This window comes from Canis lupus, chromosome 9, assembly GCF_003254725.2.
Source record: "Canis lupus dingo isolate Sandy chromosome 9, ASM325472v2, whole genome shotgun sequence".
Lineage (NCBI taxonomy): Eukaryota > Metazoa > Chordata > Mammalia > Carnivora > Canidae > Canis > Canis lupus.
In genome coordinates this window covers 54,725,951-54,753,139 of record NC_064251.1, presented here as the reverse complement: position 1 = coordinate 54,753,139, position 27,189 = coordinate 54,725,951, and the positions used below count along the sequence as shown (strand labels likewise).

The 27,189-nt window shown below is 55.8% G+C and overlaps 1 protein-coding gene across 2 annotated transcripts in view; it reads left to right on the top strand.

Annotated features, from left to right (window-relative positions):
* Nucleotides 1-2,603: 2,603 nt before the first annotated feature.
* Nucleotides 2,604-27,189, top strand: part of ASS1 (argininosuccinate synthase 1) — a 52,886-nt gene continuing 28,300 nt past the window's right edge. The window contains exons 1-8 of one of the 2 annotated variants that reach the window (XM_025475492.2): nt 2,617-2,713; nt 7,864-7,925; nt 9,288-9,397; nt 11,288-11,356; nt 14,285-14,473; nt 21,048-21,104; nt 23,150-23,224; nt 26,739-26,809. In XM_025475492.2, the coding sequence (XP_025331277.1) occupies nt 9,293-9,397; nt 11,288-11,356; nt 14,285-14,473; nt 21,048-21,104; nt 23,150-23,224; nt 26,739-26,809 (566 nt within the window). In that variant the 5' untranslated portion in view covers nt 2,617-2,713; nt 7,864-7,925; nt 9,288-9,292. Of the gene's footprint in view, nt 2,714-7,863; nt 7,926-9,287; nt 9,398-11,287; nt 11,357-14,284; nt 14,474-21,047; nt 21,105-23,149; nt 23,225-26,738; nt 26,810-27,189 lie in introns of both variants that reach the window. The other variant, XM_025475493.3, reaches the window with a different exon arrangement.

Genomic DNA, 27,189 nt, shown 5'->3' with positions numbered 1-27,189 from the left:
ATGAACTCCCAGACTCCAGCACCTCAGTTTCTCCCCTGGTCGGGCCTCAGTGCTGCTGTATTTTTAGAGGCACCACACAAGATTACTTACTAGAAGGTGCATAGACTCCTTGAGGAGCCCTGACCTGGGTGTGGGTGAAAGGCAAAGGAAACAGTGGCTCGGCCCCAAGTAGGGGATCCCCCTGGCCACGCCCCATTGCTGGACCTGGGACCTGCTCTGCAGGGTAAGGGCTGGGCCAGGGCTGGACGATGGGGTGCAGGTGGAAAGTGGCTCATGAGAGAGCCGGCCAGTCCACCCTGGCCTTGATCTCGCCTCTCATCCACCCTGGTGCCCAGTGGGCAGGACACCTCCTGGCAGTTGGGCTCGTTTTCCTTTCAGGAGAGCTGTGACATCACTGTCCTTAATATCACCAGCACCTGTGCGTCAGGAAGGGACAGTCCCCTGGACAGGAGCCATTTCGGCAGCAGAGACCCCCACAGCCTGTGACCCTGAGACTGAGACCCTGGTACCTCTACCAATTCAACTCAAGCTTGAGGTAAAACAGAGGGTTTGGCCAGAGCTTCTGACACTGGGGTGTAGTGCTGCTCTGCCACTAACAGGCTGTGTGGCCTTGGGGAAGATACATTCCTCTCTGTCCTGCAGGATCCTGTCTGTAAAATGGGGATAACAGTCACAGTTACTTCATATAGGGTAGTTGTGAGGATCAGGTGAAGGTCAGGTGAATAAAACAGTGCTTGGTGATAACCACAAGGGGTGCAGTCGCGCCCCAGATCCAACTAGACAACCTTACTTCCTCTTTCACCCCCGCTGCCCCCCACCATCTATCCTAGACTGGCAGGGGCTCATCCCTCACCCCACCCTCTTTCTAAGGTCTGGGTAATGGGGCTTCTCTCTGCAGCCACCACTGGCTTTGGAGGAGCTTGGGGGAACATCAGGCCTTACTGCCTCAGTTTCCTTCTGCACTTCCTCTGTAAAAAAAACTCCAAGGAAGCAGTCCCTGTGCACCCACACTCTCCCCAACTTTCTCAAAGGGCAGTGACATCTTCAAGGAAGATACAAAGACCCAGCACAAAGTCATAGGATGGAGACAGAGGACAGTGGGAATGCTCCCCCACCTTCCCGGCTTCTGCTGGAGAAGGAAGCTGCCCAACCTGCACGACCCCCTGCAGGTGTGTGGTTTTGGCTGTTCCACACTTGCTTTCTGCTCCCATGGAAGGCCAGGGGCTCTGTGAGGCCCAGAGATGGCTCAGTGAGAAGGCTAAGGGGGCCAGCTGCCCGCTCGTCTCCTGGCAGGAAGGCCCCTCAGGCCACCGGCCCCATGCAGCTCATAAGGGCCTCCTTGCCATTGCAGCCTCTTCTGGGGTTTGGGTACCAGAAGCTAGTAGCTCTGTGGTTCATGGGAACTGAAAGCTGTGGCTTTCCTTGTGAATTGGTCTGACGCCTTTTCCTTCCTGATGGACTCACAGCTACTTGCCTGGCGGATGTGCTTGGTGGCCAGGCAGGAGTGCTCAGGGACGGGATGGGGGAACCGACTGGCAGAAGGATGCAGTGACTAAGAGAGCAGCCTTCACCCCTCTCTGCCAAGGGTCCCCTTCTCTGGCTGCTTCTTCGTTGCAGGAAGGGGCCTGGGACAGGACTGCCTCCTTACCACCACCTACCCCCCCACACCTCATCCCCACTTTTAGGAGATGGCTGAATGGCAAACCAGCAATATTAGTCTGGGGACTCCCACCTCCCGGGGGCGGGGGTGGGGGGTGGTTCAGGGCTGAGAGTGCCCTCAATCAGTCCTAACCATGGAGTTGCCTTGAACAGGTGAGCACCTGCTATTTTACTCAGTTGTGGGCGGCCGTGATTGGTGCTTTGAGGCCTCTGAACCAGGCTGGCAAACTTCTGACGCACAGAACCTTCTGAAGGCCGGACTGGGGCAGCAATGCCTCCTTCCTTTATTTGCAAACAAGAAGCTTCACCGCTGTGAACCTCAGTTGTGAACCCCTGCGGTCCAATGGCTTAGGAGCTGGCAGGTCTTCTATTCTCTAATAACCGGGAGCCCCAGGGCGTTTGGTCGGGCGCCAGCCTCTGAAGACAGCCAAGAACCAGCCCTGGACCGAGGGTGAAATCCCGACCTTCTGGTGCCACCTCCACCTGGGCTCCAGCTCCCGGGAGCTACCTTGGGGGAAGGGAGGGGTCTGGAGGTCGGCAGAAAGGCCACCACGAGATCAAAGTGGACACGAAACTCACCGCACCTAAGGGACCTTTATTCCCACCCCCCCACCCCCCCACGGAGCGGTGGCAAGTCCCTGGCCGCACAAAGTCAGCCTGCCAGTCGCGCGGTCCAGCCACAGCGGGGCCCCAAGGAGCCGCCCGCCCGCGGGCCAGGGCGACACGCCCCGGTCCTCGAGCTGAGCCCGTGCGCCGGTGGCACTGGGAGCCCCACGGGGTGGGGGCTGGGGGCTGGGGGCTGGGGCCCCGCGAGGGGCGAGGGCGGGAGGGCCAAGGGGCGGGCGAGGAGGGAGGGGGAGACCCGTCCCCCCCGCAGGTGGCCCGGACGCCCAGCGGCTCCGCGCGGGGGCCGGGCCCGGGGGCGGGGCCTGTCGCGCGCGTCCCCCCCACGTGTCCCCGGTGCCCGGCCCTGCCCCCGGCCCGGTGTTTATAACCCGGGATTCACGGCGCGATCGGCCCTGCTCCGCCGCCTGCCACCGCCGCCCGGCCCACGGTAAGGAGCCCCCGGCCCGAGACCCCCCTCCCACGCCTCGCCAAGGCCACCCTGCCCCGGGCCCCGCCGACAGCCAGCCGAGGAGGCCGAAGGGAGCGCGCCCCGGGGCTTGCACCTGGGCGGGGGGCGGGGGGCAAGGAGGCCGAGCCTGGGGCCACCGCGCTCAGGCGCCGGGCGACGACGGGATTCCCGGGTCCCTCGGGGGTGGGGCCGGGCTCCCGTCTGCGGCCCTGAGGGGGGCTGGGTCGGGGGCCGAGGTCCTTTCTGGACTTCCCGTCTCTAATCCAGCTTCCTCTCTGCCCTGCCGGAGCCCAGCCCCATGGAGACCCTGGGAGTCCGGAGGGTGTGGGGTTCCCAGGTTCTCTCGCCCCCCCTGGCCACCCCCACCCCGTCTCCCTCTTTCTCTGCGGGAAACCGGAGTTCCAGCCCTCCCTCTGCCCTTCGCCCCCTTCCACAGCCCCGAGCCTCAGTTTCCCCGGGCAGCTGGGCTGCGGCCCGAGTCTCGAGTGTGGCCGCGCTCCCTCCCCTGCAGGGACGCCCGTCTCCGCCTCCGAGCGGGGTCAGCGCCCTGCGCCCAGGTGGGGCGGGAGGGGCCGTCCGGTGGCTGTTGTCTTTGGCCCCTGCGCGGCTGCGCCCTCCGGGGCTCTTCCTGGGGAGCTCCCGTGACCCGGCCACCTCGTGTTCCTTTCTGCGCAGTGGGGGCGTCTCCCGCGCAGCACCGCCGTCTGGCTGCACGCCTCAGGCAAGAACAAACCTGTCCTTTCCCCCAGAGACGGATCAAATAGGCCCTAGGCTTTGATCCTTGCTTCCCAGCCCACGGGCGGGTGGCAGGGCACATTCTGGAGCCAGCCGACTCAAGCCGGGAAGGCAGACACCACCAGGGGAGGCCTCGGGTCAGCTGCCAGCTAACCCAAGCCTCAGTTTCTCCATGTGTCCGAGCTGCCGCAGGCTCAGGGCTCAGGAGACAGTAAGAGACGGTGGGACAGTCTCTGTAGACTGTTGAGAGCCGTGCCTGGGTCCATTCGCTCATTAACTGTCTGGGCCATGCCTTCCCTGGAGCAGTAAACTAGGGACATGGAACAGGAGGTAAGTTGTCTGCCCTCCTGCTGAAGGTTCTGGTGGGGAGGGAGACCCCAGAGACCGAAAGAGCCACCAAAGGGATGAGAACTTTGGTGATGGACCAAAGAGACCGGTGGAGTCTTCATCCTAAACTCCCTCCCCCGGGGCGCCTGGGTGGCTCAGTCCGTGAAGCATCTGTGAAATGGCTCAGATCATGATCCCAGAGTCCTGGGATCCAGCCCAGCATCCAGCTCCCTGCTCAGCAGAGAGTCTGCTTCTCCCTCTCCCTCTCTGTGCTTGCTCTCTCTCTCTCAATAAATAGATAAATCTTAAAAAAAAAAAAAAAAAAAAAAAGGCTCCCTTCCATCTCCCCCTCTCAAAGCCCAGGCAGGGGAGCCCAGGGTGGGGTGGGGTGAGGTAGGGCAAGGCAAGCTGAGGCAGGGACCTGCTCAGTTGGAGCCACCTCTGCTGAGAAGCAATTCTGGCTCTGCCCAGTACGAGTTGATGGAATGATGAAGGCTGCCCACTGATTAGCGAGGCCCTGGAAGAGGCCTTCACTCTGCACGGTCTGAGGTCCCCTGAGTCCTCACATGTGCCCCACCACCTGCCCTTTTGCTCCGGCTTTGTGGTCACTTGGCTGTGCTGCTAGCCGTTTCCCCTGGTTTGGGGCCCAGAGCCTGACTCCCGGAGCGGGGGCCACGCCCAGACTCACCTGCTGGGCAAGCACTTTCCCATGTCCCATTTCATCTTAGCCCCCTGGGTCCTGGGAGGTGAGCCAGGACAGCCAGATGCCTTCACTGGAGCACACACCCCTGAAGTGAGCACCTTGCCGACGGGCACCCGTGTGTAAATAAACCAACTCCCTGGAATGCAGGGTCTAAGGCCCTGAGCTCTGCTCTAACACTGCAGGCAGGGTTGATCTCCCAGGCCCTGGCATGTTCCGGCAGGTTGTAGGTGCCCCCCGCCCCACTCCCAGACTTGGGGGTAGGCCATGCACCCATAGGCTTTTTAATATTATTAATAGAATCAACGAATGAATGCACTCTTCTTTCCTCCACGAGCTCCAAATGCTCTTAGGAGCTTGCATGTCCCTTACCAGAGTCTGGTGAGATCTACTTAGTCTCCCTTCCATCCTGTCTCAGGACCTTTGCACCAGAAGCAGCGACTCAACCTTCCTGGCCCAGGCAGGCTCTCAAACGACCCCTAACCCTGCCTGGATAGAAGGAGTTTGCTGCAGTGTCACTGTCCTCAAACGGAGCCAGTGTTTCAGATTTGATTCTCAGGCCCCAGGAATCCCGTGGCCAAGAGCCAGCTCAGTGTCTAGCCTAAGGCAAGCCCCTCGACCTCAGCTTCCTCATCTGTCAATTGGGAAGAAAATCCCTCCCCTGTCTCCCAAGGATGTGGGGATGAGCTGAACCTGTCAAGCACAGGGTGGGGCTGAAACCTGACAGCGGCACCTCCTGGTCAGAGTGCACAATTGCAGCCTAGCTCTGTAGGGCATAAAGGAAGTCCGGAAAGGGACCGGGACTGCAGCCCTAGAATGAAGAAACCCCAAAGTTAGAGAGAATTCTCCTGGCCTCAGGGGAGCGAGGGTGACAGGGGCTGTAGCCCTAGAATGAGGAAACCCCAAAGTCAGAATTCTCCTGGCCTCAGGGGAGCGAGTTTTCAAAAAACTGTAACAACTGAGCTCAGCTGAGTTAGAATGTCAGGGAGGGATTCCGGAAGAATGTTTGCCAGGCTATATCCCTGACACAGAGAAATATACTATTGATTGGTGATGATTCGTTGGGGGTTTTGTTTTCTGGAAGACAGAAAGTGAGGGAGGTGTGATCTGTGGCCTCCTAGAGTCCAGATTGTATAGGGCATGGAGCAGGAAAGAGCAGGTGGTCTGCGGTCAGCCTCAGCTTCTGTGCCAACACTGCCATCCACTAGCTTGCAGTTAGGAAGTCACTTACCTTTGCTGAGCCCCATGTGGTCATAATAGTCTGCACCTTGAAATGGCCCTCGTGTGGCACCAAGCACAGTATCTGTTCTTGCCATTGGTCCAGCTCTGACATTTTAGAGCACATGGGCTTCCTTAGAACCAAGCGAGAGTCAAGGCTGGCCTCACACCCTCCCTGGGAATCAGTGGGGATGGCTCTGGCTGGGGCCACGGAGAATGCCACCTGCCTTGCCAACTCAGGCCAGGCTGCCAGGCATCTTGGCACGAGATCATCTTTTTTCCCTCTTCCCAGGTATCGCTTTTCTGTTGAAAGATGTCAGGGCTACCATGGGAGGGGAGAAACAGAGATGTTTTGGACAGGGACACTGGGCCTGTGCCCAGGACCTGGGGAAACCTGCCCTGGGCCCTTCAAGGAGGGTGGGGCAGGAGCAAGGATTGGCTAAACACTTCCCCCAGGCAGGCAGGCAAACCAGAGTCCTGAGGTGTCAGAACCAGAATGGTTTTCAGGTTGTAGAGGTGGCTAGTTGAGCCCTGGGGAGTGAGGGACAGGCCTGAGCTTAGCTGTGACAGTGGTAAGGAGAGTCTAGGGAGTACGGGCTTGGGTACCCAGCTCTGGATGCTCCCCCCAGAATCCCACTGAATCCTCGATGGCTTCCCTGTGGACCGATGGGCTATTCTCATCTCCATTTTGCAGATGAGCAGCCAAAGCCACTTGAACACCAGCCTGTACGATCCAGCCGCTGTGTTTTACCCATAGTGGGTCCCCCTGGGCAGTGACTGCTATTCCTTCCTGCTCCTCTCCCCACCTCCAACTCCCACATCGAGGCCTCAGCTCCATTAGTTTCCACTCCCGGAGACAGGCAGCAGTCTCATTACTCAGCCCAAGGATCTTGCTGGCTGGGGGAGGTCCTTCACTGGGTGCCTTGGGGGAGGGGGCAGGAGGGATGCCAGTGGCAGATTGCATCACTTCCTGGCCCACCTGCCCCTCTAATCTCTGCACACACAGGCCCAAACACACCACACACCCATGTACGTGCCGGCATGCACACAGCATCCGTGCTCTGAGTTACGCAGGCCTAGCTGCCTGCATTCTTGCACACTGCTCAGACCCAGAGGCCACCGTCCTCAGCGCCCATGCATACACGGGCCTGGCAAGCAGGAGGGGCTGGCTGGCGTCTGCATGAGAACATGCATAGAATTCCAGGCTTTGAGGGGACTTATCTAACCTTCTCTTCACAAGCAAGGAACTGACCTGTAGGCCACAGAATCAGAAGTGTTGTTCTGAGTGCCTGCCACATGTCAGGCACTGTCTCTGTGAGACGCTCCCTGTTGCCGTGGAGCTCACAGCTGTGGCAGTGGGGATGCAATTAGAATACTGTGTGACATGTGCTGGGATGGGCCACGTACAAGGGATCACTGGGCAGAGCAGGGCAGGGATAGGCGGTCTATCTGTCTCCGTGGCCTCCTCTCCCGCACTCCAGGGCTCACCCCCTTGGCTCTAGGTGCCCTTAGGAGACAGCAGAGCAGGGTGGATCTTGCACCAGCATCATCCTCCCTGTCTGGAGCCCACCCCAGCCACGCCAGGGTGTCTGAGCCACCTGTGGCTTCCCAGACCGCACCTGCCCCTGTGTTTCCCTGCCCTGGGCCTTGTACCTTCCAGCGGTGGCTTATGGGGCCCAGCCGCTCTGAGTTTGAGTCCTGGCTCTGCCACTCCACCAACCAAGCAAGGCCTCGAGCAAGTTCCTTAACCTGAACCTTAGTTTCCCTGTCTCTGAAACAGATAACTCAAAGGGAAGGGCCCAGCTCATGACGGATAGGTTCATTATGCTGATCGCGGTGACGGTTTCACCCTACGTAAGACGCTCTCCATATACGCAGCTTCTTGTATCTCAGTTATACCTCAGTGGAACTGTTTGAAAAATGTGCAATAGGATATACTCCCCACTCCAAGCCCACAAAGCTAGGAGCACACACATTCCAGTACTTTCCAGGGCCAGGAGGCTCAGCAGGTGGCTGCCAGGCCTCCCCAAATCTCCCTGGTCAACAGGGCTGCTCAAGGGGAATTCAGCAGCTGGAGAGGCCGGGTTCAGGGTCTCTGGCTTCACCTGGACTGCTGTGCCAGGCAGCTGAGCAGCTCTCACTTTTGCAGAGTGGTTCACCAGGCCACAAAGTCAGATTCCGGAAGCTGAGAACCCACATCTCCAATCCAAGGTATTTTCTGGGTCTTCCTGCACCACCACCACCACCCCACCGCTTCCCTCCCTCCATTTTTGATGGCCTGTTGCCTAGCTGCAGCGGCCACAGGCACATTCCCTTGGCCCCTGGGTCAGGGTCTGCTGAGTCACCAGCAAACCAGGTGTCTGGGGACAGGGCCTGGCAGGTGGTCGAATGCCCAATGGAGACGAAAGTTGCATACATCCATCAGAAACACCCATCAACTTCGTCATTCCCTTCCGTGTCCGAAGGGCCACAGGGTGTGTGAGCCCTGGGGCTGGCCGGCGGGTGGGCCAGTGAGATGTGTCTGCACATAGGACGTGTGTTCTAGTCACACATTTGGGCTCTGCCCAGGCTCTGCTGCGCAGGATTGAGTGACCGGGTCAGCACTTCTCTGCACCTCCAGGCACAGGGCAGGTTCTCAGTACACAGGAGCCTGCACCTTTGTGGTGGTAATGGTGAGGTGCCCCTTCTGGGTCCCATGGGTCTGTGGAGGGCTGTCCATGGCTTTTCCCAATAGTATCTAATAAGACTCTGACCTTGGTCAGACTCCGATGTAAATGCTCTCACCAGACATGAGGGGTCCCAGGTCTCTTGTTTGCCCTTCCAGAGGTGCTTACATATGAAAAGAGTCTAAAATCCCAGTGTGTGAGGGTTCACTGGGGAAGTGGGAGAGGTGCATGGAGGCAGGAGCTCTGCACCCCAGCATTCTATTCTGCCCACAGCTGGGAGGCAGCACTACATGCTGGGAAGAGCCCTGACACAAGTGCTCTGTGACCTAGAGCCGGCTGCTTACCTGTCTGAGCCCTAGTCTCTGTCTCCCCAGTGGGCATGACAACAGCTACTTCATGGGGTCATGGTGGGGGTGCAGGGTGAGCTACGTTAAGGCCCCCAGGGCCATGCCTGGCGCTTTCCAAGTGGCCCGAGGCTTGGGGCCCAGGCCCCACTTGTGTCTCCCAAACATCCTGGCCTGATCCTAACATCTCAGCCTCATGTGCTTTATCTAGCTGGTGGGGAATTGGCTCCAAGACATGCTTCCCGTCCCCACAATGTCCCCCTATCCCATCAGCCCCAGGCTGCTGTCAGTATTCCCAGGACCCTGCATGTATGTGGGTGTATGCATGCAGTGGTGGGGCTGGTTCCCCAGGGGTGGGAGGTGGAAGGGGTGAGGCTACAGTAAGGAAGAGCTCCTGGACTGGCCTCAATGGCAGGTGAACATCGTGTCCCCAACCCCCCAGTGGCAGCTTGTCCAGGGGATAAGGCTGCCAAAGGCCAAGGTGGAGGCTGTTTGCAGGGGTTGAGGTGGGCTGGCTCTGCATCACTGTCCTTCCTCACCTCCCCACACCGCCCCCTCCCCAGACAAGATGTCCAGCAAAGGCTCCGTGGTTCTGGCCTACAGCGGCGGCCTGGATACCTCCTGCATTCTCGTATGGCTGAAGGAACAAGGCTATGACGTCATTGCCTACCTGGTAAGGAAGTGCTTGGTGTGTCCATCCTTCTACCTGTTTATCCTATTGCCCATGTGCTCACTGTCACTCACCTGGGCCCAGCTTCGCCTCCCTAAGCCTGCCTTGAACTGAAGGCATACTTGTCGTTCTGCCTCCCTTTCTTCATCCATAAAATGAACATCCATGGTGTCCCCAGGTCTAGGATGCCCCCAGAGCACAGAGGAGGCCACCCTCACAGAGGGTGACCAGAGCAGGGAATGGGGGAACACCAGAAATGAGCTTGGCAGTACAACTCAGGCGGCCTGCCTGCAAGGGACCATGGGCATGCTGAAGGCCATGGAAGATACACAGGTTTCCTGTTTCCAACAGTCCTTGTCAGCCCCCAATAATTCTGCAAAGATTATAGAATCCTACAGTGGCTGAACTAGCAGAGCTTGGAGATCAACTAGTTCTAGGGTGGCAAATATGTCACAGGCATAGGTAATAGGTTGTGTGTGATGCCATCCCCCCCATGCTGGGGGTCCAGCAGACATCCCTGATCAAGCCAGCTCCACTTTTAATGATCTGGACGTAGCTTCTGAATGTTTCTCCACATATTCAGGACTCCTGAGTACAAATTCTAAAAATCTAACTCATACCAATTTAAGCAAAACAGACAAAAAACAAGATCATTTTTGGCTTGTGTAACTGAGAAATTTGAGCTTTGACAGCTTCAGACAAGGCTGGATCCAGGTGCTTATCTAGATCCACCTCCACTTCTATGTGGCTTCATTGTTTCCATGTCATTATACCCTGGCTCTCCCAGAGCAAGGAGGGCTTCTTGCAGAGGCTCTGACAGGAGGGTGCAGGGGTCCTCTCATTGCCCAAGCCACTGCCCACCATGCATTGGTTACTATGGCTGTGTCATGAAGAGTTCTGATTGTCCGGGCTTGGATCCTGGGCCTTTCCCTACAGTGAGCAAGAGACATGATCTGCTCCCCTCCATTTCTATGGCAAAAGGGCCCAGAAGAGAAATTTCTGATCCCAGAGAAAGTGAGGATGATGCTTTGTAGAGATAAAAGTTCAGCTGATGCCAGAAGTGATTGGTTTGCAACCCAGGCCACTTGTCATTCGGATAAGGAAGACCAAGGCCCAGGGAGGAGAAGTGTCTTGCTCACAGCCCCCTGGCAAGCAAGAGCCACAGCTTTGAGAGCATGCAGGCACCCCAGGGTGTGTTCATCTTGCTGATGGCAGCACGGTGGGGCTGTCTGGAAGCCTGGCTACCACTAGGTGGATTTAAAAGCTGCGTGACCTCAGAAAACACCTGCGATTGGGCTCTGGGAAGTTTCCAGAGTCTGGTGAGCAGAATGCAGAGTTGAAATCTGGGCAACAGGCCAGAGTGCAGCCAGCAGAAAACATGCTGGTGTCTGGAGAGGGGGCTATCACAGAAGTCAGACTCCCAAGAACAGGGATGGCCTCCTGCCTGCTCAGATGCCTTAGGAAGGTCAAGTCGCTATGCTTGGCTGCAGACATTACCTGGGGGCTGCACAGTTTCTGACATACCAGCCTCCTGAAAACTATCCCCTGCTGGCTTTGGGGGGTTTTCAGGAAGAGATGGGTGCGTTTAAGGGAAGCCTGAGACCTTCAAGGCAATGACAGCAAATCCAGGTCCTGGTGGCACTCGCACAGGGCCACACCCACCTAGTTTTCCAACCCGTAGGAACCGCTTCCCTGCATACACAGGCAGCACCAAGTGGCAGTTCCTGGAAACATCCAGGCTTCTCCAGACCCCGCTTTGTGCCTCTCTCTTTCTTACTGTGAGTTTGACCCCTCAAATGGAAAGCACGTCCATTTGAGGGGTGCTGTAGACAGCTTTTGCCCCCACTCTTCTTTATGCCCCTGGGCTAATGAGGCCTCTCTGCTTCTGCTCAGGCGAACATCGGCCAGAAGGAAGACTTTGAGGAAGCCAGGAAGAAAGCACTGAAGCTCGGGGCCAAAAAGGTACAAAGAGGAGACAGGGTGTCAGATGGGATGAGAGTTTGACATGGTAGAAAAGCAGTGGGCATTGCTTCCCAAGGTTTCTTGTCTCCTGCAGCCCTGACCCTGAAGGAATGGTGTGAGAGGCCATCAGCCCACCTGCTTGGTCAGAACTGGTCCCCTCTGCGGGGCACTTCTGTGGGGTTCTCAGAACCTAAAAAAGGAGTAAGAGCTCAATTGGCACGTTAAAATGAGTGCATGCATCCCACATCATATCACTTGACCACGAGCCTAAAACTGGATATCCCTCCTTGGTCAGGAGTCTCCCCAAGTCTCTCAGAGAGGAGAGGAGTTGTCTGAGCAGGACCCCAGGAAATGGGATAAGAACATTTGAGTGTTGAAAATGAGTTGGGCTTTTGTGTAAAGATTTGACCTTAGTTCATTACTCTAGATCAGCAATTCTCAACCTTGTGCTCTAAGGCTCCCATACACTTTTACATATTTGTTTGGAATTGGAATTGGAGTTTCTTACCCATACCATCAGGGAATAGTCCCTGTGGCTTTTCTTTGATTTTCATTTTCTTTCATTCTTGGCTTCATTTAAAAAGAAACTTATTTTAAAATAATTATAGGTTCACGGGAAGTTGCAAAAATAATACAAAGAATCTTGTGACCCCTTTACATTCTTGAAAATTACTGAATGCCCCGTAGAGTTTTGTGGATTATGTCTATCGAGATCATTGCAGTATAAATAAAAGCTGAAATTTTAAAAATATTAACCCATTTTAAAAGAACAATGTTAAACCCATCATATGTTAACATAAGTGACATTCTTACCTCAGAAAAATAACTATTTCCAAAACAAAAATTTTTGGTAAAAGTAGCATTGTGTGTGTAACATTTTTATAGATCTTTCATGTCTGGTTTAACAGAAGATATGGATCCTTTCCATTGTGTCTCCATTCCTTTTGTCATGTTTTGATTTGGATGATGTTAGGAAAAAATATGGCCGCATGAATCTAGCACTAGAAGAGAGAGGAATATTGTGGGGTTTTTTAAAAGATTTATTTATTCATTTTAGAGAGAAAGAGAGCATATGGCAGGGTGGGCAGAGGAGAGAGAGATGGGGGAGAGAGAAAATCTCAAGCAGATTCCCCACTGAGCAGATAACTCAACATAGGGCTTGATCATGACCTGAGCCAAAACCAAGAGCTGGACACTCAACTGACTGAGCCACCCAGGCACCCCACGAGAGGAATATTTTAATGGCCTTTTCAGAGAGTTGGGGAAATCTTTGATACTGCACCAAAAGTCAACAAGGAGTGGTTTCTTAAAGATTAGTGCAATGGGGAAACTGAAACTGTACAATGAATTTTTCATGCATTGAAATCCCCTGGCCAAAAAGGAAAGAAAGAAAGAAAGAAAGAAAGAAAGAAAGAAAGAAAGAAAGAAAGAGAAATCCATCCCCTGGTCCATCCTGCACTTTGGATTTTTTCACCATGCAAGATCGTGTATGACATCATGCATTCATTTGAAAACTATTGTTTCATCAAGTTATGCAGATCTTCCAACTATTGATGTATTCCATTATAAAATATCAAAACACCACATTTGTCAGTCTCACCACTACTCATCGAGATATTAGAAAACTGTCAGATGCAAACTGTCCATAAATTTTTACTGGCAAGCCTGAATTTTATCATTGGCCACAAATACTGCATTTCCCTGGAGTGGCAAGGTCACCTCATTTTTGTGAAACTGCTGGCCAAACATTCAAGTCTGAAAGACCATATTTAGCAAAAACGAGGTTCTATGAAAAAAAAGTGGCTAGTTCAGCTTGTAACTTGCTTTGGAGTGCCACAGAAATGCTTTGCGTGTATTTCACCTTTTGTGCTTGAGATTCAACAAAAGTCATCAGGGATCCCTGGGTGGCGCAGCGGTTTAGCGCCTGCCTTTGGCCCAGGGCGCGATCCTGGAGACCCGGGATCGAATCCCACGTCGGGCTCCCGGTGCATGGAGCCTGCTTCTCCTTCTGCCTGTGTCTCTGCCTCTCTCTCTCTCTGTGACTATCATAAATAAATAAAAATTAAAAAAAATTTAAAAAAAAACAAAAGTCATCATTTTTACGGCTTCAAGACCCTTCTCAAGTGAAATCGTCACTGTGGAAAGAAGGCATTAGGAACACAGTGGTGGTGTCTTTGCCCTGATTCCCTGATTTGTGCTGAGTCTCCAGCCCCTGCACCCATCATTGCTTTTGCAAATCTGATGTGAATGTCAGCCTAGTGAAAATGGTAAATAACACCTTAGTATCATAAAAAATCTTTTTGCTTAGTCTCCCCAAAAAGGTCTTGAGGACGTCCAGAGGTCTACATTTTGAGAACCATCCCTCGAGATCAGGATTTCTCGAACCTTGGCACTACTAGTGTGTGTGGCTGGCTGTTCTGAGCATTGTGGGATATTTAGCGGCATCCTTGGCCTTTATCCATGAGACACCAGAACCCTTCTCTCCCCAACCCACCAGCTGTGACAACCAAAAATGTCTCCAGATATTGCCACTGCCCCTGGAGACAAAATCATGCCCGGTTGTGAGCTTTTGTGAATTACTGTCTACTATCTACTGCTCTAGATCTTAGGTGACAACAAGTTTCACCTCGGTCCCAGAATGCTGTGCTGGGAGGGACTTAAGGACCATATCCATTTTTAGCTAGATGGTGTATCAGGATTGATTAGTGATGTCTGTCATGAGTACCTGAATGAAGTAATAGTTCAGTATGCTTGGATTGATTAATGATGTCTACTACGATAAAGAAGGAAAAGTGGAGGCATGTCTTGCCAAGATCCATTAGTAGTGTCTGCCATAGATGCAGGCCACCGGAGGCCCCCTGGGGCTCTGTCTTCTGTCTGGGCCTCATCCTTGCCAAGCCTCCCTTCCACGGGCTCCTCTCCCTGCAGGTGTTCATTGAGGACGTCAGCAAGGAGTTTGTGGAGGAGTTCATCTGGCCAGCCATCCAGTCCAGTGCACTGTACGAGGACCGCTACCTCCTGGGCACCTCCCTCGCCAGGCCCTGCATCGCCCGCAAACAAGTGGAGATTGCCCAGAGGGAGGGAGCCAAGTATGTGTCTCATGGTGCCACAGGAAAGGTGAGGCAACGGATGGACAGTGCTGGGGGGGGCGGGCAGGGCAGAGGGAGGGGGGACAGGGGAAAGTCTCCCCTGTGCAGGGGACTCGGCAGCCAGGGCTGTGGATGCCCTTGGGCAGTTGCGAGTTTAGCCCTCCGGAGATTCTGGCATGCAGCAGACAGGCGGTCTGTCGGGTCTGAGTGGGAGGAATGGCATTCGCAGGGGCGGGTATGGGGGGGTGGTAACGGCTTCCTGCTGCAGGTTCCACTCGTGCCCTGCCGGGAGCGGTTTAGCAGACTTGACGTTGCCGCTGACCCAGGTCCCAGAGCACACAGGTCGCCAGGCAATGCAGTGGAAAGGGTCAGAAACCCTGAGCTGGCAAAGTGGACTGGGTCCCGGCTTGTGGTTTTTGGGGAGGCCCTTCCCCTCCCCAAGCCTTGGGTTCTTCATCTGCAAAACAGCCGTGTGGGGGGCGGGGAGGACCCTGTCTTCACTTGTCAGGACTGCCCCGCTGTGGCACCACAGACCTCGGTGTGGGTTGAGCTGTGCTCCCTCCGAAGGGTCTGGGAAGGCTTCATCCCAAGGCCTCTGTCGGGTAGGCTGACCCCTTGTAGATGCAACACTCTGATGGGCCCTGTGCACCTGGCTGTCCTCTCTCCACGCATCGGCCCTCACTGCCTTCTGGGAGGATCCAGTTCTGTGTCCAAATTCCTCCCTTTTATAAGAATACCAGTCATATGGGGGATGGGGCCCAGCCTAATGGTCTCAGCCCAACTTCATCACCTCTGTGAAGACCCTATTTCCAAAAGAGGTCACACTCTCAGGTATGGTAAGCTGGGGCTTCAACTTATCTTTTGTGGGGACAGGGCAGACTGAGGGAAGGACAGGCAGGAGAGCCCTCAGCATGCTGTCCCCCGGGGTGCCATGCTCCAGAAACAAGATTCCCATGTTGGCAACTCTCAGGCAATGCTATTATATAAAGACTGTAGTCACGGGCTCTCCACGGTCCTGGACACCAAGCCAACAACCTGGCACAGGACTTGGCTCCCTGACAACCCCACCGTCAGCAGACTCTGCACCTCCCAGGGACAGAGAGCTCACTACCTTACCCACACACTCACTAATCTGACCCAGGCCCCACTACTACCCAGGCTGGTCGGGCAGTGGGATGGGGGTGGGGGGGAGCAGGCTCTGGCTCACCATGATGTAGGGACATTGGCAGCCTAGATTAAGACAGAGGAGATGTGACTGGAGGGTGACCTTGCAAAGCAGAGTGGCACTGGTTCGTATCTTTGAAAGCTCATGCATTCATTCATTCACTTGGGTACTAGGTCAGCAAGCTTCTCCTGGGCCTCTAGACAGAATTGGACATGAGCTGGGTCAGGCCCGCAGCGCCAAACTTCCTGCCCTCAGGGAGAGGAGAATGGACACGTGATAAAGTGGCTGTAGGGGCAATGCCTGGGAGCCGTGGGTACAGCAAGCAGAGAAGGGAGGGCTAATCTACAGACATTGGCCCTGCAGGATGAGCATGGGGGAATGAGTGATGGGTGTGGCAAGAGTGTGCCCAGCAGAGGGATCCAACTGTGCAAAGACTTGGAGCAAGAAGACCAGACAACAGCCTGCCTGGGAGCACGGAGCCAGAGCCAGCAGGGTCAGGGCTGGGCTGTGGCCTCACCACAGGGTTGGCTTCCTTCGGAAAGCAAGAGAGATTAGGAGGCGCCAGAGCACCCCAGGCGGCATGGGGGGTGGCCAACAACTCCCCTGTGGTGTGTTGGGGATTGTTCTGGATGAAATGGTGGGCTGTTGTAGAAGAAAGGAATGGTGAGAGTTTCTCCCCCAGACCTGTGACCCTAGCACTCACTGGCAGCCCAGTCGTGAGCGCATTTAGAGCAGGATGACAGACCAGGGCTGTTTGGACAGGGATGTATCTTCACCTTCCACTTCAAGGCTGTAGGACAGGGTGTAGGAGAACCCAGCGGTTCAGGATTCGGGGCTTCGAGTCCGTGCAGTTGTGTTCCGATCCTGGGACCCTGCGCTCAGTCTGTGTGACTTCACCCCCATGAGTCTTCATTTCCTTGTCTGTAAAATGAGAACAAAGTAGAAATAGACCATGGGGCAGCTGGGAGCAACGTAGTAGGATCATTCCACAAGTGCTCCGCATGGCTCTGGCACGCAGGGAATGCTCGATTCACTCGAAACTGCAAGGAGAGTGCCCTGGTCATCTGATTATCAGTCATGTGCTGGGGGCTCTGCGGGCAGAGGAAGGTCAGGGAGAATGAGCATCAGTGCAGAATAAAGAAGCTTCTGAGCCTCATCTGCCCATACTGAGATGAGCTGAGCAGTGAGCTCCCCATGGCGGGGGAGGGGGGGATGTTTAAGCTGAAGCCAGATCTGGATCCAGAGGGGCTCCTGCCCAGAGAGGGTCCCTTCCATGGTACCTTCAGGACTGAGAATGGGTGGCATTCAGGGCTGGTGGGGTGAATGTGTGCGTGTGTGGTGGATCTAGCCCTGGCTGGGGAGATTCAAGGGTCTGGGGAGACTCCCTGCCCGCCCCCCCCACACCCACCCACTAGCCCTCCCAGGCTGCAAGACCTGCAGCTGTGTGCGCTGCTCCCTTTCACCACAAGAGGACACTAGAGGCTTGAATTTGAGGCCTTTGGCTGCTGACCCTGGAGAAGCAGCTGGAAAAGCTACCTCCCCTCTCCCCCCAGGCTCCTCTGGTCCCTAGTGGGGTCTGCAGACTCCAGTTCTGGAAAGAACATCCTCTCCAGAGGTTCTGTGGCCTCAAGACTAGAGGTTGGAAGGCCATGGGAGAGGAGGGAAGGGAAGTGGCACAGCACTACCCTGGATCTGCCATCTCTTTTGGGGATTGATGAGCAAAGCGTACTCCTGTGCCTTAGTTTCCCTTATTTGCAGAACCTGGGAAGCCCCCCAGAACCTCTGAAGATAATTCCTAGAACTGAGGGCTGCGAATAGGGAGAACCAGGAAAGCCTGGAGTGGGGTCCAGAGAAATGCAAAGTTTTGAGAGGGGAAGATGGTGGGGAGGGGCCAGCAGCCTGCAGCAGCCTGGTTGTGGGGGGGGGGGGGGGCACCAGTGACTACATTTCAGGAGGCGGGCTTCAGGAGCCAGGGAATGAGGCTCCTGGCCCTGGGCCACATGGAGTGGGGTGGGACTGGCAAGCCCAGAAAGATGCCAGAAGGACACTTGGCAGTTTTTGTTGTTTTTTTTTTTTTTTTCCCAAGAGCAATTCGTGCTTTTATTTATTTTTTAATTTTTTTGATTTTATTTTTTTTAAGATTTTATTTATTTATTCATGAGAGATACAGAGAGAGAGAGAGGCAGAAACACAGGCAGAGGGAGAAGCAGGCTCCATGCCAGGAGCCCGACGTGGGACTTGATCCTGGGTCTCCAGGATGAGGCCCTGGGCTGAAGGTGGCACCAAACTGCTGAGCCCCGCCCCCGCCCCCCCCCCGGGGGGATCCCCTTTAATTTTTTTTTAATTGGAGTTTAATTTGCCAACATATAGCATAACACCCAGTGCCCATCCCACCAAGTTTTTTTTGCAAGGGGTTCACAATGCAGAGGAAGCTGGGGCATTCGCAGATGGCAGGGGCTCCCCCACCCCCACCTCGGCCCAGGTGGAGGAGATCGCAGCGGCCAGTCCTGCAGCTGCGGCCATCAGGGAATCTCAGCCACTGGCCTCTCCCAGCTCCTGACTCCTGAGTCACCCGTAGAGGAAACTAGAGCTTCGGGGGTCCTCGTTCCAGCCTACCAGACATTGCATCAGGCATGTGTTCATTCACTTCCCGAATATTCATCCATGCTGGCCCTCCTCCGTGTGTGGGGTCACTGCTACAGGATGGGCTAAGGGAGACAGCCAGGGACTTAGGAGCCCGAACCCAGCAGAGGGTGGAACGCAAGGGAAGGACGAGTTAGCCAGTGACACCAAGGGGGAAGGGCACCCCCAGGCTGCAGGAACAGCCCTTGCAAAGTCCCGGAGGTGAGAAGCAGCTTCCCTCTCAGGGCCCAGCCCAGCAGCACCTGGTACGAAGCTGGAGCTGGGGTCCACCTTTCATGCCCCACCCTGTTCTCCCCCTCCAGATTTGGAAGAAGGGCCTGGAAATATGAGCCAGACTCGCGCAGGGGTATGGGGAGCAGTTTTGTAAATGGCACCATCTGTATGGTTAGCCCTTGAACAGATGGGCAGACCCCCACCCCCGCAGTCCCTCCAGTCCCCGTGGGCACTGCACCCACGTCCACACGCCTGCACGTGTATCAGCACGTGGACACACATGGTGTGCAGGATAGCTGTACCCCCACACACACCCTCCCACTCTGGGGAGCTGCCGGGGGCTGCCCTGGTGCAGAGGTCCTGGGGTTAGGGGGAGGAAGGACCCGACCAACTTCAGCTCTTAATCTGGAACAGTTTGAACCAAAGGAGCCTATTTGGCTTCTGGGAGGGTCTCTGACTCTGGAACAGATGGGTGTCCCCATGTGGGTCTGGATGGGCAGACACCAGCCCAGCACGCCTGTCCAGGGAGGCACGAGCTGCCATTGTACTGGGGACACATGAAGCCGTAGGGGGAGAAAACATCACCGGGATGTGCAATACCACCATGTGCTTTACGAATCTGAAATGAATCTACATTTTATTAGAGCTGCCACTGCTCCAGTAACTGTGCCGGCCACAGGTCCTTGGGCTGGGGTTCCCGCCTGTGCCTCAGTGGCCCCATTTTTACAGTGGGGATAACAGTAGAACCTACTTCTAAGGGCTGCCTTAGGCCCTGAGGATTTTTGCGGGGTTTTTTTGTTTTGTCGGAGTTTTTTTTAAGGATGCTTCCTTTTATTTATTTTTTTTAAGATTTTATTTATTTATTCATAGAGGCACAGAGAGAGAGAGAGAGAGAGGCAGAGACACAGGCAGAGGGAGAAGCAGGCTCCATGCAGGGAGCCCAACATGGGACTCTACCCCGCGTCTCCAGGATTATGCCCTGGGCTGCAGGCGGCGCTAAACCGCTGCACCACTGGGGCTGCCCTTTTGTCGTTATTATTTTTTTTTTTAGATTTTATTTATTTATTCATAAGAGACACAGAGAGGCAGAGACCCAGGCAGAGGGAGAAGCAGGCTCCATGCCAGGAGCCTGATGGGGGGACTCAATCCCAGGACCCCGGGATCACACCCTGGCCAAAGGTAAATGCTCAACTGCTGAACCACCCAGGTGTCCCGGCCGAGAGGATCCAGTGGGTTTAAGTCTGGAGCTCAGGCCAGTCACCTGAATGTGCGCTGTTAGGATGGAAATGTCTGTGGACTGTGTGACCCCGGGGAGGTGGCATCGCTTCTCTGAGCCTCACTTGCATCAGCAGTGGTGGTGACAGCAGAGCAGGGGTCCGTTCCCCCGCTGGCCCCCAGTGGCTCTCCCCTGTGACACTGGGTGCTCAGGACAGGGCTGGGGAGGGGAGTGGGGTGACGGGTCTGGCGCAGCTCACGCCCCCACCCCCCCACCCTGAGAGGCTTGCGAGGGGGCAGCCCGGCCCTCAGGCTCCTGGGTGGGCAGCGAGGGGCTGGGGCCTGCATTTCTGTGCCGCCTGACAAGACTCTGGAAAATAACATGTCATTCTCGCCGCCGCCTCGCTGGGCCCATGCAGTTTTCACAGTAGGCGAAAGGTCCCTCTGTTATTTCCGCAGCTTCAGTCCCCACTCCGGGCGCCGAGCTGAAGGCAAGCAGGCAGGGCACGGACAGGACGCTGGCAGCCCCCGTGTCTGCAGCCTCCTCTTCCTCCTCCCCGTCATCGGCCCAGGATCAGACAAGTCTTCCTCTGGCAGCAAAGGATGCGGGAGCCGGGAGGCAGGGCAGCCCTTGCTGGGGCGGAGGGTGTGGGGGTCCCGGGCTCTGGGCCCTGGGACCGTCTCTTCTGTTGGACCTCGGTGTCCAGAGCCAGGCAGCCAAGGCCCCTCCGCAGTCACCTGGTTCCACCCGCTCCCTGCCAATCAGCTACTGTACACATGGGAGACTGAGCCTCACAGAGGCCACAGGAGTCCCAGTTCTGTGGATATGAGGCCTGATCCCCAGACTCAATCTCTGGATTGGGGCAGATGGGGCCAGGCGGGGAGAGAAACTTCAGGAAGAAGAGGCTGAGGTGCCGGCAGCTGGGGGCCACCTAGAGAAGGACTGGGGTCCTGGCAGGGCCAGACCTCCAGCCTGGCACACACGCATGCAGCCCCCAAAGTGCACACATGCATGACGACACGTGTACCTGTCCTGCCACTTTCCCAAACACACACGTCCCCATCCTGCCATGTGCCTAGCACATGAGCATCCTGTCCTGCAGACCTGCACACCCACCCTGCTCTGCTCTGTGCTCAGGGAGTCCTGGATTCCCATCCTGACTCCACCTGAAGGCAGGAGCTGGGGTTTCCTCTCTGACAAAGACCAACATTCATCTTTAAAACAGGCCAATAGTAGTACCCACCTCAGAGGGTTTCAGGGTCGGAGGTGAGAAGAGAACCATCCAGTGGGCCTGCCCTGAGCAGCCCTCTGGGAGGTTGTCAGCAGTAGTGAGGGCTCCTGACGATGCCTTGTCTCATATTTCAGGGAAATGACCAGGTCCGATTTGAACTCACCTGCTACTCACTGGCACCTCAGATTAAGGTAAGATGCTGCTCCTCCCCTTGGGGTGGGTGCTGGGGGCTAATGTCTCTGGGTGGAGGGTGCAGGGTATGGAGTTCTGGGAATTTTTATGGACAGGGACAGAATGCTCCTGAGTCTCCAGGAGGGGGATGGGGGCATCTCTTTCTCCTGGAGAGACCGCGTGCTCGTGCCAGATACAGGGGCACAGCACTCTGACCATTAGCCCAGGGGCCAGGTAGGTGGGGGCATTGGACAGAAAGATGTGGCCTGGCCCTTTGGCCAGTGCCTTCGGTGTTCTCAGATCTTCTTTCGTGGGGGCAGGCTGAAATAGTTCTGGGTCATTACTGGCCTGTTTCTGGGGTGCTCACAGCCTACTCAACCCTGGTCAGGGCCACCTGGCTAAGGCCCTGGCTCTGCTCTGACTACCTGGCCTCTAGCATCCTGGATCCCTTTCCTGGAGTGGGAATCACCAGAGTCTGGGGGAATCAACCTCCAGGCCTGAATCAATCAACAGGCCTGAGAGTGCATGGCAGGACTGTCCAGCTGCCCACTGCTACCCCTGCCTCCTCCAACCTGACCTGGGACCTGGGCTTGTGTCCATCTGTCCTTCCTTCCTTCCTTCCTTCCTCCCGTGTCTACCAGGCTCCAGGCATATGGAGCTGTACTGCACTACCAATGTGAGCCCCATGTGGAATTTAAATTTTTCTAGTGACCATGTTAACACAAACAAACAAAAAACAAGATGAAAAGCAACAGGTGACATCATTTTAATAATATATTTCACTGAACCCCGTGTACCCAAATGATACCATTCAGCCTGTCATCCATGCAAAAACACTATTCATGACATGTTCTCCATCTTTTGTACTAAGTCTTCAAGATCCCTGTATGCTTTGCATTGGGGGCACATCTGAGTGGGGACCGGCCACGTTTCAGGTCTCAGTGGCCATACGTGGCTTCCAGGTACCAAACTGGCCATCACAGGCCTAGGTCTGGACCCCTTAGAGGTCACTTCAGGCTAAGGCTGCAGAAGATGTGCCTCTTCCTAAGCTCTGAGAGGGCCCTAAGGGGTTCCTTTTTTCTTTCTTTTTTTAAGTGGAACACCTTTCTCTGTCCCTTTAACCAGCCAGCAGCTGCTTGCTGGGTGGGAGTGGCCTGGAGGTAATGAGCTCTAATGATCTTTTCTGACCCCAAACACTGGGCAGCTAAGAAGTCCTTGAGGTGGCTGCTTGCTAGCTCGCTGCAGGCCTGTGGCCATGGGGGCTTTCTCCTGACCCCCACTCTCTGGGGTCCCACAGCAGCTGGAGGGAGCCTGGTGTCCGGTTTCTGAATCTCTGTCTGCAGAGGCCAAGCCAAGGGACTGCGGGTAGGGGCCAAAGCTGGTCTCTGGGAGCTAAGATGAGGCCAGAGGGTGCTCCCATGGCCAGGCTTGCCCCAGGGGCTGTTCATTCTAAGGCCGAGACCCCAGAAAAGTTTACCATCAGAGGTAGGGGCCTGGCTGGCTCCAGCGCTGGGTGGGGGCTCTTCTTGGGGACCTGCCCTTACACCTCCAGGCTGGCACCCAGAGCAGCTCTGGTGAGCAGAAGGAGGGAAAGCAAGAGAAACAGGATGGGATCGCTGTATGTTGTCTGTGGGCCACCGTCCCGGAGAGGGCCTGGCTGGGCTTCCGCAGCAGTGTGAACCCTGCCTGAGTCACCAAGGGGTGGGGTCAGGCGTACTAGTCCTCTGCCCAGGGACACTAGTGAGAAATGTGAGGCCCATCTAGTTCAAACCCTCAAATCTCAGACAGACGGAAGCCCAGAAGGGCAGGGACCCCACTGGGGGACACAAAGCCATTCTGCCGTGGAGCCCGGGCCTCTACAAAGCCACCCCCAGTGTAGCAGGTCCTGTCCTTCCCCTGCCTGATGGGGCACCTCTGCCCACCCCACGTGGACTATGTCCTCTTTGGGGAGGAGGCAGCAGGAGACTCCAGGTGAGCATTGGGGGTCCCGGGCCCCGTAATAGAGAGGCCGGCTCTGAGCCAACATCCGGGCTCTCCCACGTCTGACTCCTTGCCCTGTGCCCAGGTCATCGCTCCCTGGAGGATGCCCGAGTTCTACAACCGGTTCCAGGGCCGCAATGATCTGATGGAATATGCAAAGGTATGGCTGAGTCTCCCCTCAAGCCCCCAGCCCTTGCCTACTGCCCCCTCCCGGGGGGCATATCCTTCTCAGGGGGGCCTCCTAGACCAGCAGCATAAGGCCGGGGCTGATCCCCATCCTGGGGGCACCGAGTCTCTGCCCCCGCTGTCCCCAGGGCCAGCCCCACAGAGGTGTGGTCACTGCCTGGGCCAGGAGTCTCCATGGAGAGTCCTCAGTCTGCCAAGTCCGATGGTGACAGGCACCCTCTGCCTCCCGTTCTCCTGCCACCTCCGTGGGAGGTGTGAGTGAGAGGTTCTCTGGCCCCCAGTTACCTGGCTGCTCATTGTCCCGGTGCTTTGCCAGGAGCAGGTAGGCACTCCGAGGGGCAGTGGCAGACAAAGGCTTTTGTCGAGCCAGCCCTTTTGAAGTACAAGTTGCAATAAAACATATTAGAAGTTTTGCATCAAGATCCTTAGCCGCTCCCCGGGGTACCTTTCTTTTTAGCGACTCGATGGCAGCCCTTGACAAACAGCCTCAATCAATCAGACGGGGGAAAAGCAACTCGGTGCACACACCAGAAAATTGCTCGGGTTTTAAATAGCAGTCACCGGGGCTGGCTGTGAGCTCTTGCTGCAGTCAAGGTGCTGCGTGGTAGGGGACTCGGCAGGGACACAGCCCTGCCCCTGCCGCCAGCATCCCATTAAGACCTGGAGGGCTTGGAGGAAAGATCTCCTGTACCATCTGTTGTTTTATTATTAAGAGGGGAGTTTACAAGAGCAAGCCCATATGTTGCCAAACAAATTGTCAAATAGCAGAGCTATTAAGAGAACCGAGGTTGACGAGGCTTCCCACCCCCCTTCGTCTCCTTGATATAGAATATGGAGCACGTTTCATCTTTAAGAATAATGAATTGGAACCCCCGCCCCGTCTCCATTCTCACAACGGCAGTCCCAGTTCAAGAGAGGGCCAGGGTGACCCGTGCCTTGCCCTGCATTTCCGTTAAGCCCCACACAAAAGCAGCTCCTGGTTTTCCCAGTGAAGATGATTTTCAGGAGTGTTGTCACTCCTTCCCGGATTTTGGGGAGAAGCCCCTTCACAAAGCTTCTGTCCTCAATAACCTTTGAACAGGAAAGCATGTCGAGGAGAGCCGAGTCTGGGCCCCCCCCACCCCGCCCCCGGGCCCTGGAGCCTCCCTGGGAGGCTGGCATCTGCCTTGAGCTCTGGGGAATCTGAGCACATTCTAGGAGGGAGGCCGCGTTTCTGCACCCAGGAAATGACCAGAATAACTGAGCAGCAAACGGGCTTTGTCCAAAATGCAGAGCCAGGCAGCTGATTCAGCTGAGACAAAAATCAATGGCGCTTTGAAAATCCCTGCTTTCAAGACCGATAAGTTGCCAAGGCCAAAAGGTGCGGCAGGAGACCCACAAACACACATTCACTCCACTTTCTGCACCGCCCCCCACCCCCACCCCGGTCATCATCCTGTCGTTAGCATCGTCACCATAATTAATTTCTTTTAAAAAGCCAGCGTACTAGGTAGGGGCTGGAAAGCAGGCCAGTCACCTCTGTGCTGTCGTGGAAAATGGTTTTGTTTTTGTTTTTGTTTTTTGAAGATTTTATTTATTTCTTTATGAGAAACACAGAGTGGAGAGAGAGAGAGAGAGAGAGGCAGAGACACAGGCAGAGGGAAAAGCAGGCTCCATGCGGGAGCCTGACGTGGGACTCGATCCTGGGTCTCTAGGATCACACCCTGGGCTGGAGGCGGCGCCAAACCACTGAGCCACCCAGGCTGCCCGATGGTTTTGGTTTTTGTCCTCAAGTGCAGCGAGAGTTCCTTGGGTGGGTGGGCAGGGGGTTGGGGGGAGCGGTGGACACCTAAGGCTAGAGAGGGGAGGGGAAACAGGGACTGGTCAAGGGACTGCCGTTTTTGGCATATGTGTGTGTCTCTGCCTGCTGAGGAGGGGTTGCCTATCCTGTCCTGCCCACTTTCCCTCCCTTTTTCATTTTCTTGCTCCCACCACAACCACGGAGGCCCAGTGGGGAAGAAGGCAAACGTGTTTCCAAACCCCTTCCCAAGACAAAGGCTGCAGGGAACCCATCTGCTGACTTTCTCGGCCCCCAGCCTGCAATTCCAGCTTTTGTGCAGGGGTCCCTGGTCCTCTCACCTCTGGCCTATTCTACCTGGATGGAGGGGGGGGGGGCTGGCATGTGCCTTGGATGCTCAGCAACTTTGAGAAGCGGGATGAGCAGCCTCTAAATGAGATGCTCCTATTTGCCCATTGTGATTTAAATTGAAGAGTACACAAATCCTAGAATAGATATGGACCATGTCTTTTAAAGCAATTCCCCTGGCAAAGCTTGAAAGAAACACCTGGAAGGTTTTAGCTCCATTTATTTTGAAACTTTAGGTTGGTGATAAAGGAAACAAAGTGGGTTCCTGGAGGAGGCTGGAATCCTACCATAGTGGGAATGAGCACAGACTAGGGGGGCCCCATCAGGAGAGATGGGATGATGCAGGAGGGGGCTACAGGGACCAGCCAGGGCTGGCCAGGTTCTAGGACCACAGTGCGGCGGGTGGGGGGGTGGTGAGGAAGGTGCTAAGAGGGGCTGGGGAAGCAAAGCTTCAGGTCTCACTGCCTTACAGGGGCCTGGCTGGGCCACTTAGCTGCCTCTGTGCTCCATGGGCAAGGAGAGGGGAAAGCAGAATGTATTGAGTGTGTTGGATTCCCACCAGGTGTCAGCCAAGGCAGCGTGGAGTGGCAAAGGGATCAGCCTCATCCTTAATCCAAAAGGCTGAGATGGGTCTTCAGACCCACGGTCTTGGTTGGGATGAGTTTTCTCCTTGAACAATGGATCAAACCATCTGGGAAGCAAAACAACCAAGGGGGAGGATGGAGAGGGTTGAGATGGACCTGGGATGTTCCTTTCAGGGTCACAAAGTGATGTCTGTGGTGACTGTGCCAGGCAAGGGGAGAGGGGTGGCTCCCAGGAAGTGCCAGGCAGGTACCGTAAACTAGTGCCATGAGCTAGAAGCCACTTCCTTGGGGTGACATTAAGTGCTGTGTGGGCGCAGATGCCTTGGTTGAGGTCTACGGTGGAAGTTCAGACCCTTCCTGCGCCCAGCAGGGGTCAGCAAGTGGGAAACCTCTGGCACACTGCCTGGCACACTCTAGTGCTTCAGGGCCTGTGAAATATATAGACTCAGAGACTCTTCTGGAAGGAACCTCCAAGTTCAGCATCCTCTCCATGACATCTCAGACACACGGTCTTGTTTCTGCATGGGCATGTCCAGTAACGGGGCCCTCACTCGTTCCCCAGGCAGTGGGGCCGGGTTGGCGATGGGGGACACGTGGGGGGCAGGGGATGGTGATTGGGGAGGAGATGGACACCAGAGGGTGGCGCTGGGTCTTGCCTGCATGAGGACCAGAGTTTGGGGATGTGTGCAGCCCTGAAAGAAAACCAGGGCAGCTGGGCCTGACCCTCAGGCCAACTGCAAGCTGCCTCACGCCTGCCCCTTGTCCCGTCTTACCCACAGCAACACGGAATCCCCATTCCAGTCACCCCCAAGAATCCATGGAGCATGGATGAGAACCTCATGCATATCAGGTAAGCCAGACATCCCACCTGTGCGCTGCCCTGCCCCACATCAGGGAGCACCTGCCTTCACAGGGCAGATGTAGCCTCAGTGGTGGTCCCCGCCCCCCCCCACCCAGTACTCTTGGGGCTCACTCCCAGGCTCATGGGGCTAGATAATAGGCATCTGGCCTCAGCTGGGGTGTTGGGGTGGGCTCCTCTAGGAAGTGGCATTTGAGGTGAAAACTTCAAGAATGAGAAGGAACTGACTGGCCGAGGTGCAGGGGGAAGTGTGTTTAAAGCAGAGAGAACAGCAGTGAGTGAAGTCGTGCCCCGCCCCGCCCCCCCCACCCCCCCACCCCGCAGATGCAAAGCCCGGGGCTATGCCCCAGAAGACTGAGGGAAATGTCCCA